This window comes from Elephas maximus, chromosome 4, assembly GCF_024166365.1.
Source record: "Elephas maximus indicus isolate mEleMax1 chromosome 4, mEleMax1 primary haplotype, whole genome shotgun sequence".
Taxonomy (NCBI): domain Eukaryota; kingdom Metazoa; phylum Chordata; class Mammalia; order Proboscidea; family Elephantidae; genus Elephas; species Elephas maximus.
In genome coordinates, this window is record NC_064822.1 from 50,071,120 (window position 1) to 50,089,509 (window position 18,390).

General features: G+C 40.4%; 1 protein-coding gene across 1 annotated transcript in view; it reads right to left on the bottom strand.

Moving 5' to 3' along the window:
• Positions 1–4,254: 4,254 nt before the first annotated feature.
• GATA3 (GATA binding protein 3) overlaps positions 4,255–18,390 on the bottom strand; it is a 146,288-nt gene continuing 132,152 nt past the window's right edge. The window contains exon 6 of the mRNA XM_049882002.1: positions 4,255–4,321. Within this exon, the coding sequence (XP_049737959.1) occupies positions 4,295–4,321 (27 nt within the window). The 3' untranslated portion in view covers positions 4,255–4,294. The remainder of the gene's footprint in view (positions 4,322–18,390) is intronic.

An 18,390-nucleotide genomic window follows, 5' to 3' on the forward strand; every position in this document is an offset into this window, starting at 1 on the left:
TTCATTCTTTTTGAGTGGACTACATTTTACATGTGGCTAATATAATGAATTCCCATCTTTTTAACTGCCTTTCTTGAAACGGGCACTCCTTGCATCTCTTCTGATCCCTTCAAGAACTGCCAGTTCCCCACTCCAGCTGCTAACAGATGTTTAGCACCCTCTTTAGAAATTTCCCTTCTGCAACCCAAGAGATGATGTTAACTGACTCTTAAATCTGGATTTAAAGTCATTCCTTGGAGGGAAGAAATGTCAACAATGAAAAGAACTGTGTTAATTAAAACAATTTGCTCAAAAAAGCAGGTTTCTAGAGGTTTTAGGAAAGTGTCTTATTTTTGTCTCTAACTTGCAGTGCACCTAAGGGTCAGTGTTACAGCAAGAACACAGGAAAAGAAATAAGTTGGAAAAGTTCTGCCCGATACACACTGTAACTCATAATGTTATTTTAATACAAAATACTTGGTAAATTATAATAGTAGCAAGGCACACTCTTCCAGATAGATGTGAAGTACAGAAAAAATTTTAACTTCTGATTCTGCTAATACAAGCTATAGCATTTTCTTTTTTTTAATTCATTAAAATTTTCTTGGATGAGTTTTTTGGGGGCCTTGACACTCCTATGTGGGTGGATGCATAAGCTGGTAGATGAAGTAAACCGATTGACAAATCATATCAACTAATAGGTGGGTCTGTTAGCTGACGAATTCTCACAAGAACATTCTTGCTTAACTATGTACCCTTGCATCTTCCTTCAATCAGGTTTGGCTTTAACTGGATTGTATCTAAATAAGAGGTGTATCAGCTCTCAACATTTCCTTGGAGTTACTAAAAGGCTTTATGATTAAGTAATTCTGATTGGGTCTTCATTTTCGGAAGAGCCTTAATATGGGTAATCTACGCTATTCCCTGGCAGTTCTGGCGTTCTGAAGGAAGGGCTTTTTATTTCACGTAGATTCTGGGTAAATTCTCTCTCTGGGTGAGGAGGAGTCTTCTACAAGGTAACCAGTTCTTTGTACTAAGCCTACTACCCTAGGTGAAAAGCCCCAGCTTCCTGCATACTGAGAACCAGAGAACTCCCTAGGAATGTGCTCTGGCCCAAAGGCAATTTTAAATTTAGTTGGTCTTCCCCTCTGAATTCAAGGTGTGTCGGGATTCTTATCCTGGTTTTGCTCGTAAATATGGACCCTAATGACTAAATAGCAAAGTAGTGAAGCTTGTAATATTTCAGTGGCTAGTCAGAATTTTAGAAATGGAAAGAATCTCAGATATAGTCTAGACGGGTCCCCACGTTTCCAGATGAGAAACTTACATACAGGGGCTGCGGATGACTCAAGTTCAAAGAGTAAATTAGGGAAATGTATCCTTATGCCTGCATTAAGAAGCGAACTTTAAAAAAGATCAATTTTAAATCTAGATAGAAAACGCTCTCTCACCAAAATAGCCCCACTCGAGAGCTATGTTTTGTAATTAGTTTGGCAAAAATTGGGAAATGACTCCTTAAAAAGAAAAACAACCTAAGTAGACTTCCTCCCAATGGACTTTTACTGGCTTTATTTATTTTTGTGTCCCGCTGCAACCTAATTAACTTTAACATTTTATTACCAAAAAATCTGAACCAAATTATACAAAAATAAGAGAAAATTATAAAATAGATCCCCATGTACATATTACTGGAAACCCTGGTGGCATAGTGGTTAAGTGCTACGGCTGGTGACCAAAAAGTCGGCAGCTGGAATCTACCAGCTGCTCCCTGGAAGCTCTGTGAAGCGGTTCTCTGTCCTATGGGGTCGCTATGAGTCGGCATCGACTCCATGGCAACGGGTTTGGTTTTGGTACATATTACTGAGTTTCTTTGCTTATCAATCCAGCTGAAACAAATCTTGTTTCATCTAAACTCTCCACTTCCACTCATTATTTTTGAAGCTGGTATCAGACATTCTGCCATTTCACTTGTAAACATTTAGAGCTTATCTCCAAAAGATAAAGACTCTTTTTTAGAGCATAGCCACAATACCATCATTATTTATAAAAATTTAACAGTAATTCCTTAATACAAATAGATTTTTTAACGTATATAAATGATCCTTTGCCTTAGAACCTGCTACTACGTGTTGATAATACTGCTTCATTGAGGTATTCGCTTAACAAATACTTCTTTAACATTCATATAAACAGGCACAAATGGTTTTTTTGCTTGGAGGGCTGGGGAGGAGGCCTGGATGGTTACTTTTTGAGAGGTAATAGAGAATTGAAGAAAGAGAAAGAATTTCAGAACCAAGAGAGTTGTGTTTATATACTAGCTCTACCCCTTATTGAACGTGTAAACATCGAACAGGTTTGTCATCTCTCAAAGTCTCAATTTGATGATCTGTAAAATGAGAGAATGATGAGTATCTACCAGGGTGACTAGGAGGAATCAATAAGGTTAGATACATAAATAAAATTACAGAACTTTGTACAAATCAGCACTCAAAAAAAAAAAGTAGTTATTTCATTAAAAATCCATTTAGCAACGTGTAAGTGCGAAGTTATTAATATTTGTTTGACCAAACAGATTTAGTAGCTTTAATTAATCAATTAGATGCATGAACTTGAAGACTAGATATTTTCTTTGAGTTGTACAAAGAACGCTTTTAAAAAGGATCGTCCATTTCTCACTTGTAAACACTGAAAGCTGAAAGTATCAACAGCCCCAGATTCCTGAAAACTGTCAGAGATTTGTTAAACATCGTCAGGTTCAAAAAATAATATTTGACAAATTAATAAGTGAATGAATAAGTGAAGAAAGTTTGAGAATATTCTCCCTTTTCTCAATATCTTTAAAAAATAGAAAAATTCTTATCTACATGGAATAATGAAGTATAGTTATATCAAAAAGATTAGGTAACTTTCCACAACATTTGTTTCAGATTTTTTACATCGCACCTTACCAAACCAAACCCATTGCCACTGAGTCAATTTTGGCTCATAGCGACCCTATAGGACAAAGTAGAACTGCCCCATAGAGTTTCCAAGGAGCACCTGGTGAATTTGAACTGCCGACCTTTTGGTTAGCAGCTATAGTTCTGAACCACTATGCCACCAGGGTTTCCAAAACTGTTGCCTTCAAGTCAATTCCGACTCATAGCGACCCTACAGGACAGGGTAGAACTGCCCTATAGATTTCCAATATATGTTCCTATTATTAAGGGAAATCTTTTATGCTAAACAACTTTTGAAGGTGCACTGATTAAATTTGATCCATGATTAAACACTAGAATATTACCCAACTAGTTTTGCCTTTGATAAAGATGTGATCCTAATTCATCACTCATGTAGCACTAATTTTTAATAAACCATTTAACATTTTTTGTTCAGACCACCTTTTTATTAGACTTTTCTCACTACACCCTTCTGAGGTAAGCCACTATTAATATTCTTATTTTATAGATGAAGAAACTGAGACACAGAAAGTTTAAATAATTTGTTCTGGGTAAAGAGATGAGTTGCCAGCAAGAAGGACCTAGAACCCATGTGTCCCAGCAGGCCCTGCTAAGCTAAGCACTTAAACACACTAAATGGTATTACTCGAGTTCCCTTGTTACAGATTGTGGACTGCTCCAACAAGATCGTCTTCTTCTGAGTTTCTCTCTCCCACTGGCTTTGAGCCACTTGCATCCTGCTCATCTTTGCAGACCCTGTTGATAACACATACTAGGTACAAGTTGTTGTTGTTAGCTGCCATTGAGTTGGCACAACAGAAAGAAATGCTGCCCAGTCCTGCACCATCTCTATGATCAATTGTGAATTGGACCATTGTGATCCACAGGGTTTTTCACTGGCTGATTTTTGGAAGCAGATTGCCAGGCCTTTCTTCTTAGTTCATCTTAGCCTAGAAGTTCTCCTCAAATCTGTTCCGCATCATAGCCACACACAAGCTTTCACTGGCAAAGAGATGGTGGCTATTCATGAGGTGCGCTGGCTGGGAATCAAACCTCAGTCTCCCACATGGAAGGCAAGAATTCTACCACTGAACCACCAATGCCTCACTGTGTAAAAATAAGTGCTTAACCAATGTGTTTTAAGTGTTGGTTGAATGAGATATAGTGCCAATTTACTTGCAAAGAACTGATTCTGTGCCTGAAGTTGTACAGAGCAAGATTCTCTTCTAATTAATGACAGTCCACATGTTTGTCCAGCAGCCCATTCTCCAGTTGCAGTTTGGATCCCACCTTCTCATACCTTCTTGGGAAGAGAAGCTTTTCTCTCTCCTTGATAGTCAACTGCTGCCCATCTTCAAGATCTTTTCCATCAACACTTATACATGCCCAAGCCCTTTATGTATCTATAAAAAAAAAAAAATTACAGGTACATAAAAGAAACCGTGTTTCAATTCCACATCTCCCATCAGCTACATTTCTCCCTTCTCTTTGTTTACCTACTGCATCCATTTCCTGACCTCCTACTCATTCCTCAGCCCATTCCAATCCAGGTTCCATTCCCCTTGCTCCAATGAAATGGCTTTTGATAAAGTTACCAATGTGAATCTCGTTACAAAACCCGTTGCATATTGTTTAACATTCATCTTGTCCCTGAACATCATTCAGCACAGTGACTTCACCCTCTCCTGGTTTTGCTTCCTTACTGCTGGCATCTTGCCAACCTCCTTTGCCAGATTATCCCACTGTACCAGGTGATTACATGTCAGAGATTCTTAAAGGTTCAGCCATAGGCCCTCTTCTCTTTACATCCTATTCCCTTTCCCCAAGCAGTCGCACCCATGCTAGTGGTTTGTTTACCACATAAATGTCAACAGATTAGTGACTCCCATGTTTACATCTCCAGCCTCACCTCCTCTCTTGAGTTCTGGAGCCATACATCAAACTGCCTGTTACATCCCTCTACCTTAATGTTCCCAAGGTTTCTCAAACCTAAAATGTCCCCCAAAATATCAGATTTTTCTTTCCAGATTTGGGTTTCTTCCAGGGTCCCCTGTCTCAGAAAATGGCAAAATAATTCATCCAGCTTCTGAAGCCAGAACCCTAGGAGTTTGATCCCACTCTCTCCTTCCACCCATGTTGAATCCTTCACCAAATCTCATCACTATTACTTCCTAAAAGTCTTTCAGGTATGTCCCTTCTATTCACATCCCTCACTTAGACCACTAATTTGTCTCTCCACATCTACTGTTGCCCAGCCCCCTTCCCATTCATGCTCCACCCTGACCTTGTACCACGCACGCCCTCCTTAAAACCCTTCAATGTCTTCTCACTGCTGTGAGAATAAAGACCTCAGTCTTCAGCATGGCCTGTGTGACCTTCAGGATGTGACCTCTATCTATACCTGCAGCCTCATTCTGCACCACTCTCACCCTCAATTTTTGTGCTCCTGTCACCTGGCCTTCTTTCAGCTTCTTAATTGTGCAGCGTTCCCTTAACCCCAGGTCTTTGCCTATGCTGTTCCCCCTACTAAAAACCTTTCCTAACCACCACCTACCTTGGCTAATGAACAAATACTTCTCCATCAAACCACAGCTCAAATATCATTTTCTCAGGGAAGCCTGATATGATATGATCTACCAGACTAAAGCAACTCCTCTTGTGATAACCTTTTATACCACCCTAGGTGTAGAACTTTACTTTCCATACTTAGCATAGTTGGAACTTTACATTTGCCTGGGTGACTATTGGACTAAGGCCTATCTTCCTTACCAAACCTTGAAGGTAGGAATTACGTCAATTTTGCTTGCTTCTATATGCCCAGCTCCTAAAACAGTGCCTGGCATGTACTAATCTGTCCACAATTATTCGATATATGAATGTGTGTGGCATACAGGAAATAAAAGGCACACTAAAGCTGAGTAATTCAGGACAGGTTAATGAAAGGAGTTTTTACAAAGTTGTAGGCAGGGTTAAGGGGAACCAACAAGGGATGGTGTCTTAGTTATTAAGTGCTGTTATAACAGAAATACCACAAGTGGATGGCTTTAACAAACAGAAATTTATTCTCTCACACTTTAGGAGGCTAGAAGTCCGAATTCAGGGTGCCAGCTCTAGGAGAAGTCTTTCTCTATCTGTAGGCTCTAGGGGAAGGTCCTTGTCGTCAATCTTCCCCTGGTCAAGGCACTTCTCAGCACAGGGACCCCAGGTCTAAAGGACACATTCCACTCCTGGCACTTCTTTCTTAGTTGTATGAGATCCCTCTCCTCTCTGCTCGCTTCTCTCTTTTATATCTCCAAAGAGATTGACTCAAGGTACAACCTAATCCTGTAGATTTTGTCCTCCCTTATTAACACAACTGCCTCTAATTCTGCCTCATTACCATCATGTTGCTGTTGTTAGGTGCCCTCAAGTTAGTTCCAACTCACAGAAACCCCATGTGCAACAGAACAAAACACTGCCTGGTCCACACAAGCCACCACAGTACGATTAACATCATAGAGGTTAGGATTTACAACACATAGGATAATCACATCAGATCACAAAATGGTGGACAACCACACAATACTGGGAATCATGGCCTAGCCAAGTTGACACACATTTTGGGGGAACAATCTATAACAGATGGTAAAGATCCCCAGGCCTAGAATAGAAACAGCAGGAAGCCCTTTCCACTTTTATGCCCCAAGGGACAGGAGAAGGGAGAAATGCTAAAACCTAGAGAGGCCTCTAACTGTAGAAGAAGTTCCCCTGATCTTCAGTAGAGTAACACAGCTTCTGCCAATCCATAGTCTGGCAGTAAGGGGCCAGGGGAATCCATGGGAGTCCAATCTCACCCTCCCATCTTCTGCTGGTGCCTCCCATTGGCCAAATCCAACCCAAAGCCAGAGAGCTAAGAAGCCTAGTAATGCACTTCACAAAGGTTAGCCTGCCAGAGCAGAGCAGGGTGGAACGCAGACTTGGCAGGGCAAATAGATAATATTTAGCACAGTATTTCATCCATCAATTTCTCACTAGAAACATTTTCACAATATGCATATAAAAAACTCGTTTAATTCGTTCATTCTTGCAGAAGGTATTCATTGAGCACCTATTGCTGCAGTACTGTACTAGGAACAGAGGAGGATATGATCAAAATTCAGTTAAATTCATCAAGAATTTACTAACAGTTTACAATGTGCCCTGGCTGACCTATGTCCCATAAGACTTTATCTCGTCTGGGAGACTTTTGGGAAAATGGAAAAGCAGTCTATGGCAAAGCCTTCCAACCCACACCTGGGCTGCCTTATCAGAAGCTTTGGGCACAGAACATTCCCTAATAATGGAGCCTGGGAACTGAGCCTCTCTCTCTGTTTCCCAGTTTCTTCTTCTTTTCAAGGAAACGCCCTCCCTGTTCTTGGTACACAGAAAACCCCTCTCTCTGTTCTGTTTACACATACATGTCAGATGACACCTGGCCAGCCCCATTCCTACAACTGTTCCCAACAGGGAGGGAAGAGTGTCCTTCAAAGGCGCATGAAAGAGGGGTGTGCGCAGACCACCAACCCTGTGTTGGCTGCAGAATGAGATCAACTGGCCAGGGGGAACTAATGCCTACTATTGAAACCGACCTTGCTCTGTCTCTTCTCTATGTGAGTAAAGTGTTGTTCTAACCAGTGCCTGTGTGTAAGTCATGTCTTTCTTGGGGACTACACACCTCAGCTTGACAGAGACCAAATGGACTATTGGATTTTAAGGGAGCAAGCAAATCGTACCCTCATCCCTACCAATTCCAAACAAATTGAGGAATATAAACTGTATCAAATGAGGGTCAAAATATCTTTACTGTTGGTCGAACCATATTGAGGAATACTACATCATGTTCATATTTCAGAAAGAACTAACATAATGCAAAGCGTTACACGCTTAATTATCAAAATGAGGGGTATTGTTAGTAGCTGCAATAAGTAATCAGAACTAGGCTGCCTACCTTTTCTCTACCACTTTCAACCCTTGGGTGCTCTGAGTGAGGGTAAAAATAATGAGGTGCAAAGTCTTCTTTAAGGCATAACAAACAGAAATACAACTTAATTTACTACTGAACTAGTTAAGGAGGAAGTTGTGTTTATTCTAAAATATAATTGTTATCAACTTAATACCAAGATTTTTATCATATACTGTTTTTAGCCATATCAGGTATACAAAGCCAAACCCATTGCCACCAGGCCAATTCCAACTCATAGCGACCCTATAGGACAGAGTAGAACTGCCCCATAGAGTTTCCAAGGAGCAGCTGGTGGATTCAAACTGCTGAATTTTTGATTAGCAGCTGAACTCTCAACCACTGCTCCACCAGGGCTCTTCAGGTATATAAAAGCATGCTTATTTAAATAAGCATGCATCACACAGATACATATGATACACACATATGTGTATATCTATGAAATTTGAAATAGGTATAACATTTGAGTTGGCTTTTCTACTAGTGGTTTGAATATTATAATAAGCAAGAATAGAAATTATATACCATTTGTCTTTATTAAGAATAGTAGAAATAAATGAGAAAGTTCCCGAAGATGAGTGTCAAGTGTTTTCTCAGAAACTCTTGATGCAAGCAAGTATTTTTTGATTGAGGTAGCCACATAGCAACAGTCCTGTATACCTCTGCAGAAGCAGAGTTGATTTAAGCAAGACCAAAGCCTGCCCAATTTATGAGCATCCAAGTTGTACAGAAATTCCAGACCTGCACTCACTGCCAATTAGGGTCTCCCCAAATAAACGAAATAAAACTGTAAGTATTTGCCCTAAATCCAATCATCCTGAATTGTATAAACCCAGACAAAGAATCCCATAGGTCTAGCAGAATCCCTTGGAAATTTTCCAAAACAATGGAACCTACATGACCCTCTATTTCAAGGGCACGCCAGGATAGTTGATCTGGTTCCATTCCTTTTTTTTTTTTTTTTCTCTCTCTATAAAACAGCATTAGAACAACCAAATATTATCATTGGAGGAGACCTTAAAGGTCTTTCAACGCAGTAGTTTCATAACTGGTTTCCACAGTGCTCCAGTGATTAAAGCCACCAAGGAAGAGAGAGGCCCATGGGCAGTCTCTGGGTTCCTTCGCCCTGCTTTTCCTCTGTCTCCATCGGAGAACCCTACTTTTATAAATTGTGACTCCATAGAAGATTTTGCATGACAAAAATGGTTCAGCCAAAAAAAAAAAAAAGTTTGCAATGCACTAGGCTAGTCCAGCTACTTTACGATCTAAATTAGGAGACTGCAGCCTGCAAAGAGAAAATGACTTGCCCAAAGTCCCAAAGCTAATTAATTGCAAAAGTCAGGGTGAGATTTCCTCTATTGGGTCACATTCCAGAGAATCTGTGCAAAAACGTCAGTTTCCCACTTGAAGACTAGATGCCACCAGTGTCATCTGCCCAAATGTAAAATGAGTGAGTTGTTCATTATGAAGGATAACAAGTAGGTTGAAATACAGGGTGTGTAACACATTGTGAAATAAAAGTCAGATATGAATAATTCTACATGTGATATATGAATTTTATTTTACTAGCTGCCATTTTCAAGATTACAAAGCCCAAAACTAATTTTCCCTTCAGCCTATTTATATAAAGATGTACATATCTCAAGTATCTAGCCTAATCTCAATAACTACAATAAATATTATGACGAAAAACCTAATAACAAAATGTCTTAAGTCCTTAGTGCTATCAACATCTCCTCAATCCAAGGAAGGCAGAGGAATTGAAAACCCAGAGTGATGAGGTGCTGTCATTGGATAGTTCAGATGGCCAGAGTACAGGCTAGATACCTAGCTCAGCCTGGAAATGTCTCTCTTTTCCATGACTGACTGCACCCTAATCCTTGACCAGCAGACACACCACTGGGTCATTGACTACCAAGTACTACCTATTCATCCTTCAAGGTTCCTGGCTTCTCATAGTTTTTGGTAGCCATAGTATTCACTTGGCATTTATCTTAGTTTACTTTATATTACTTCACTTATTAGCATATGTGGTCTTCCCAATTAAATTACAAACCTCTCTGCCGCAGAGATAATGTCTTATGCTTCTTTGTCTCGTCAGTGTCTGACACTGCCCTACAAGTAATAAATGCTCAATAACTGTTGATAGTAATAATACTGAGGTGATGATGGCAATGACTAGAGATAAACCAAGAAAAATTTCCTTTATCATCTGTTGGAAAAAACTACTCAAAATACATACCCTGCTGCATTGCAGCTCTGTTTACAATAGCAAAAAGCTGGAAGCAACCAAGGTGTCCATCAACGGATGAATGGATAAATAAATTGTGGTATATTCACACAATGGAATACCACGCATCGATAAAGAACAGTGATGAATCTATGAAACATTTCATAACATGGAGGAACCTGGAAGGCATTATGCTGAGCGAAATCAGTCAGAGGCAAAAGGACAAATATTGTATAAGACCACTATTATAAGATCTTGAGAAATAGTATAAACTGAGAAGAACACATACTTCTGTGGTTACGAGGGGGGGGAGGGAGGGAGGGTGGGAGAGGGTTTTTTACTGATTAATTAGTAGATACGAACTGCTTTAGGTGAAGGGAAGGACAATACTCAATACGTGGAAGGTCAGCTCAACTGGACTAGACCAAAAGCAAAGAAGTTTCCGGGATAAAATGAATGCTTCAAAGGTCAGCGGAGCAAGGGCGGGGGTTTGGGGACCATGGTTTAAGGGGACTTCTAAGTTAATTGGCAAAATAATTCTGTTATGAAAACATTCTGCATCCCACTTTGAAATGTGGCGTCTGGGGTCTTAAATGCTAACAAGCGGCCAACTAAGATGCATCAATTGGTCTCAACCCACCTGGAGCAAAGGAGAATGAAGAACACCAAGGTCACACGACAACTAAGAGCCCAAGAGACAGAAAGGGCCACATGAACCAGAGACCTACATCATCCTGAGACCAGAAGAACTAGTTGGTGCCCGGCCACAATCGATGACTGCCCTGACAGGGAGCACAGCAGAAAACCCCTGAGCGAGCAGGAGATCAGTGGGATGCAGACCCCAAATTCTCACAAAAAGACCATACTTAATGGTCTGACTGAGACTAGAGGAATCCCGGCGGTCATGGTCCCCAAACCTTCTGTTGGCACAGGACAGGAACCATCCCCGAAGACAACTCATCAGACATGAAAGGGACTGGACAGTGGGTAGGTGATGAAGAGTGAGCCATTTGTATCACGTGGTCACTTGAGACTGTGTTGGCAACTCTTGTCTGGAGGGGGGATGGGAGGATAGAGAGAGTTGGAAGCTGGCAAAATTGTCACGAAAGGAGAGACTGGAAGGGCTGACTCATTAGGGGGAGAGCAAGTGGGAGAACGGAGTAAGGTGTATATAAACTTATATGTGACAGTCTGACTTGATTTGTAAATGTTCACTTGAAGCTCGATAAAAGTTAAAAAAAAAAAAAAAATACATACCTTGCTGCAAAAGCATTGCTTCTTTGTAGGAGAGAAGTAACTATAAAAATATGAAGAGCGAACATTTGTGATTACTTTAGAGTTTATTACACTCACATATGTGACAGCTAGGAACCCTGGTGGTACAGTGGTTAAAAGCTTGGCTGCAAACCAAAAGGTCGGCAGTTCAAATCCACCAGCCACTCCTTGGAAACTCTATGTGGCAGTTCTACCCTGTCCTATAGGTTCACTATGACTCAGAATCGACTTGATAGCAACTGGTTTACGTGACAGTAAAGGAGCCCTGCTGGCACAGCATTTAAGCTCTCAGCTGCTAACCAGAAGGCTGGTGGTTCGAACCCACCCAGCGTTTCTGTGGGAGAAAGATCTGGCAGTCTGCTCCCCTTCACATTATAACCAAGAAAACCCTATGGGGCAGTTCTATTCTGTCATATAGGGTCACTATGAGTCAGAATCGACTCGACAGCACCTAACAACAACAAAAACAACATGTGACAGCTACCAGTATCATTGTCTCTGGTTTATGGAGAAAGATATCGAGATACAGAAGAATTATGGGGCTTTCTTATGATTTCATACAGGCCCTAATAAAAGTGGAGAAATAAATGATTTCATACTGGCACAGACCAGAAGGAAAAGAAAAACCATCACTAAGTATATGTCTTTTCAAAAAGTCAGTAAATAAGTAATACTGGAGAAATAAGTCCCAAGTTAGGAGAAATACCACTGTTATAATTACACAAATCCTAAGTAAACGACACATGAAGCCACATCAAATGTTACCATCCTTGAGATCCATGCCGAAGAAACAGCTGAAAGATAGTTTAGGTGCTGAAAGAAAACACCTTAGGGAGGACCTTTGCTTTCTTTTCTTTTTTTTTTTTTAAGGATTGGTTTTTCTTGCAAACAGCATACAAGTCACTTTCAAATGACAGCAGCACACGGGTCTGAGCTTTTATTTCCCTTCTCATATAAGAACCCCATCTCATGTCACTGTGAAAGATCTGTGAAACAGCTTGTGGGGCAATCAGGGGGAAAGGGGTCATGTTAGGAGGCCGGTGCCTGAGGAAGCTTTCTCTATGGGCACAATAGTCTTTGAGGGGTGAAGAATTGATTTTTCCCAGGGGCTGCTGACCTTCTTTCACAAACTTTAGTAACATCCTGGTTTTCTTTAGCTTGGTTTCATAGCCTCACCTTGCCTAGCGTTTCTGTGTTGGCAACAACCTAGTCTCTGGTTTCAGACACACATGTGCTCATAGAACTAGGTCAAGCAAGTTCTCATTTGCCGATGGGTGCCAAAGTCTAAGGGGCTTCCATCTCTTCATTTTTGCTCTGGGCCATGTCCTGAATTACCTTGCAAACATTTAGGTTTCATGATACACCAGAGCGATAAAGATGGTTTACACAACGAACCCAGACACAGGAGCCACCAAATACTTAGTAAGAACAAAAACAAAAAGAAAAGAAAAAAAACAGCAAAGCAGTTGCCGTCCGGTCACTTCTGACTCTGACAACCCGTATGTGTCAGAATAGAACTGTGCTCCATAGCGTTTTCAATGGCTATAATCTTAGGGAAAGGAGCCCTGGGAGTGCAATGGTTAAAGCGATTGACTGCTAACCCAAAGGTCGGTGGCTCCACAAGAGAAGGATGTGGCAGTCTGCTTCTGCAGAGATTTGCAGCCTTGGAAACCCTCTAGAGTCACTATGAGTCGGAATCGACTCAACAGCAGTGGGTGGGAATCTTAAGGAAGTAGATTGCCAGGCCTTTCTTCTGAGGTACCTCTCAGTGGACTCAAACCTCCAACCTTTCAGTTAGTAGCCAAGCACTTAACTGTTTGCACCACCCACAGACTCATTAAGAACACAGGAAATAAATTGAGATATTGTGCTATAATTCATGCATTCATTCAATAAGTATTTGTTAAGGGCCTGCTATGTGTCAGGACTGAATGGAAACAGGACTAGACTTTTGGTCAAAAATTCTCGCTTTGTTATTTAGTAGCTGTACGGTCTCTCTTTGTCTCAGTTTCTTGGCCTGTAAAATAGCAATAGTCAAACATACCTCACAGGTTATTCTAGTTATGAAAAGATAAATAAAATATGCCCCCCAACTTAGAGAAGGTGACAGAAACCCCATGGTGATTTCTAGCTCAAACCCAGACTGAACAGATAAGCTTCCCAGTACTTCCCATGCCAGAATTACTATTGCTAGTGTGGCTACAAACTTAGGGAAGTCGAAGCAGAGAGAAAAAGACACGAGACAGAAAAGACAAAGGTAATGTAGACTCACAGAATTGTAAAGCTGAAATGAGCTTTAAAAATGGTCCAAGGGTCCCCACCATTTTTGTGAAGACACACCATGGGCTTTGGAGGCAGAGAGCCTAGTATTCAAATCCTAGCTCTGACATTTTCTAGTTGTGCTAGTTTGTGTAAATGGAAATCCCCTTTAGCCTCTTATCTTATTTATAAAATGGGAATAATAGTGACTACAACACAATTGTGTGGATTAGATAAAATAGGATATGAAAATTACTTGGAATGTAGTTAAGTTCTTAACAAATGATAATGATGATAATTACTATTTTTATTATTATTACTTAAGCTTTGAGATCTTTTTATGACTGGGTAGGGGAGGGGATGAGGTACATTGTAGCCAAAGAGAGAAGGATTGAAGTGAAGAAGAATAGACTCGAATAGAAAGAAGTTGCATTTCGTTTTCCTTTTTGTTGGAAATTCTGACAAACCCAGAGAAAAGAAAAGGGCAAGGTTGGCACTGAAAATTGACCCTTGACTCTTCTGTTAAGATACTACTGTATTCCACTAGAAATACTGCATGAGGAGCCAAAGTCTTACCCAATGAGGAAGCCAGAGCCCAGAGAGGCCACACAGCTAATCACCGATGAAACCAGAATTTGCATGCACATCTTTTCACTGTACCAAGCTTTGTAAGATCCAGTCATCCATTGACTCAAAAATAAATATTGAACACCGTCTCTATGCTTAGAACTGTGATGATGCAGTAATATAAAACCATACTTCTCAGAAATGGGCAATGGCAAGTTGATGGCCATCGAGAAAAATCGTCCTCATCTAAATAGTATAACATCATTTATTATCCACTTTGTTTTTCACACTAATCCGAAGAGATGCAGATACCGGCCCGTGATTTGAAGTTGGTAGTCACAATCTCTGCTGGCCACCTTTGACTTCCTGCTCTGCCACCTACTGTGCTTCAGAGAGGGACTTTCCTAGGGGGTATGCTAACCTACATTTTTCGAACAATTAAGTTCCTTTGTAACTGAAATCTACAAAAACAAAAGAAGAACATTTTTAACATAACTCATTTGAAGCAGCACACATGTTTTTAAAAAACGTGCAGATGTGAAAACTTTTTAGAAATTTGACTACTATACTACGAAACATCATGTATAATTCTGTTGCCTGAGAAATGTTTGAGGCTACACAACAAGAACACCACATCCTAATGAGTAATAAAGATTACGTAAGAGTGGAGATCAGCAGCAACGCCCTTCGACTTCATATAAATGCTAATATTGAGTTCTTGGCCACAATGTGCAATACGGGAGAAGGGAATGCCACACACTGAACTTCAAAATATTACTCCCAATGGCTACATAAAACATGACTTGTTTTACATGAGGGTTTATTTAGCTTTTTCTAATTGTTAACTGTTTACTTTAAAGGCCGAGTTTTGGGGGTGGGGGGTTGTCTTGTTTTTGTCATTTACAAATCAGAGTGTTTAAAAAGTATCATGCATCTGGTCAAGAAAGATTTCACTTTCTTTTCCTGGAGAAAGCCCTGGTCAAACGGGGACTCAAACCATGGCCATTGCTCTCCCCAGTTGCTTAAGATGTTAGTAACGATGATGATGATGGTAATGATGATAATGATGGGTTTGTCAGGGAGGGACTGAATTCTGTAATTAAACAAGTTGAAGAAATACTGTACACCCTCTCTTCACTTATCAACATGGTTAGGCTTCAAAGACCAGGTCGTTATGCGAAATTGGTATTATATAAAAATGGATGATGACCACATTAGGTCACAAAAATGGAGAATGGCTACATTATTACATAACTGCCAAATTACACCATTACATAACTGCCAAACCCCTGAGCATCATGGCCCAGCCAAGTCGACACATAACTTTAACCATCGAAGCCAGAATTACTCTCACCTGACACCTCAGCATTCATTACTGCCAGAAGTACGTCATTAATGTGCAAAATAGTCAGATAGCAGATTTTTTACTATTGTCGTGAATGTAAAATGTTGGGTAACAAGACAATCAGTAAGTGAAGAGAAAGTGTATTCTGTATTTTCGTTTTAAAGCCTCAAAATGTACACCATATTTAAAATTTTGAGAAGTTTAGTAGTAAGGATGCCCATTGAACTGAGTTTTTAATTGAGAACCCTCTTCTTTTTCCCAAACACTTATTATCAGTTCTTGAAATTTTTCTGTAAAATACACATTGGGAGTTTCCGCTTTAGATCAAGTCCAGCCACTTTCCTTTATAATTGAGAAATCTAGAAAGACAGCAACTTGTGAAAGTTTTGTATGGGAACAATATAAAACCCTCTTCAAGCAAAGGTATCAAAACAAATTGCTTACCCTTTGTAAACTGCAGAACAATGTGCTTTTTTTTTGCAGAAAAGAATTTCCTCATCTCATGGACTTGTTCCTAAAATACAAGAACTGCTTAAAAATAGTTCATCTACGTTTGATGCAGACTCCCTGAGTGGTGCAAATTGTTATCGCACTTGGCTGCTAACAAAAAGGTTGGAAGTTCGAGTCTACCCAGAGGTGCCTTGCAAAAAAGACCTAGCAATCTACCTCCAAAACATCAGCCATTGAAAATCCTGTGGATCAGGCTCTACTCTGACACACATGAGGTCTCCGTGAGTTGGAGTTGACTAAAAGGCTACTGCGTGTTTGATGTACGTGTTCCCAGCTTAATCTCAGGTCCATCTCAGATCATGTCCCCCAGTTAGGGAATGTCTGTTTCTTTGAATTTATGTGTGATTCATTTAAATGCACTGGGGAGAGAGGGAGAAGGAGTTGGCACACACTACTGTTAGAGCTAGAAGACATTTAGAGATCCTCTGATCTGGGCCTTTCATTTTGCAGAAATTAGGGAACTGTGGCTTAAAGTTAACATCCCTTAGGGAGAGTTAAAGAGCCCTGGTTGCTCAGTGGTTAGCTGCTCAGCTGTTAACCAAAAGGTTGGCAATTCGAACCCACCAGCCACTCAGTGAGAGGAAGATGTGGCAGTCTGCTTCCATAAAGATTACAACCTTGAAAACTCTATGGGGCAGTTCTACTCTGTCCTATAGGGTCACTACGAGTTGGAATCAACTTAATGGCAATGGATATGTTGTTCTGTTTTGTGTTTTTAAAGGAGAGATAAAAAGTGGCGGCAAAACCAAGACGTAACCTGGGCCTCTCCTGGCCACCTCTAATCCTTCTGTCTCTGCATTCACCTTCCCCTTGGTTATGCAAGCCTGCTCCCTGACCTGCAGACTAGAAAATTGGACTCAGTAACAGAGAATTAGCTTACCAAAGAGGACACAGAAGCCAACCCATTGTCAATGCTGTGTTGCTTTATTGTAAGTGCAAAGGTGAAAAGATTTCCACTCGTTACAGTTCCAGAGGAATAATGGCAATGTGGGGAAACCCTGGTTTCTTCACTAATGTTCCAACTCTGGCTTCTCTGCCTCACAGGTCTGTCAGGTTTCAGGTAATCTCTTCTGTGGTGTGCCTAAGGTTAAGAATTTGATTGGAGACAGAAAAACTAAAAAACCAAACCCTTTGCCATTGAGCCTATTCCAACTTATGGCAATGCCCGGGTGGCTGCTGACCAAAAGGTTGGCGTTTTGAACCCACCCATTGGCCGCTGCAGAAAAAGTCCTGATGGTCTGCTTCTAATCAGATTAGAGCCAAGAAAACCCCGTGGAGTTCAATTCTACTCATGAGAAGGTGAAAACGAAATCATTAAAAGGAACATATAATTGAGTTGAGCAAGCTAGGAAGATGTTCAATGTGTATGTGCTAAAAGTTACAACTCCATATTTGACAGCAGATTTTAGAGTTGAAATTTGATACTTTCTTTTGCTTGAATTTTTATTGCATATCTTTTGCTTGATAAGGAAGTTCCTTTTTTTTTTCATTTATCTCTGGGGACAAATTTACTATACTTTGTTCTTGAAAATGAGCCTTTTTACACTTAGTTATTCATTTAAGAGTTCTATGAGCTTTCCGTTTGAGTCATTTTCTTCAACCCTAGAGATTCTGAGTGACTCTTAGCCCTGCGCCTAACAGGGTCACATTTCAACAGATCTTATGCCCTCCTGGTCCTCCTGGTCCCTGACCCTCAGGAAATAAAGGAGCATGTCTCATTGAGATAGCCATTATGTATCTCCACTCATCAGAATCACAGTCGCCAGGTGGCAAGGGTACAGAATGACAAGAAAACAATCCCATCTTTCATTTCCCAGCTTCTGTCACACACGCCCCTTCAACCTGAAAACGGACCAGAAAAATCCAGTGAGAAAATGTTTGAAAGCCTCTGCACCTAGGTGACAAGGAATCACGAAGTCCAAATGTTATTTGTCTGGAGAGAGAGGGTTCACATAGAACCACAGAGGACTCAGATGTTCCCTTTGCTTATCAAATGAAATAAAAGAAATTGTGTTCACCAAGCAAGTGATTCATCTTGACTGTTTAGGGCAGCTTCCCTTTGATATTTACGTTTTCTCTGAGCTTGGCCTAGCCTTTAAAAGAAAAAAAAAAAACTGTCATTTCTATTCAATTAAGCGCTTCCCCCTCTGACTTTAAATCAAGGGCAGTGTCTGCTCAATTTAATTACTTTCCAAGTAGCCTGCATGGTAAAAGAGCAGCCACTAAAGCAAAAGAGCCATATGGTGCTTTATAAGGTAAGAACTCGATATAATTTAAGGATAGTCTTCTAACAAAAAATGCATTAAGG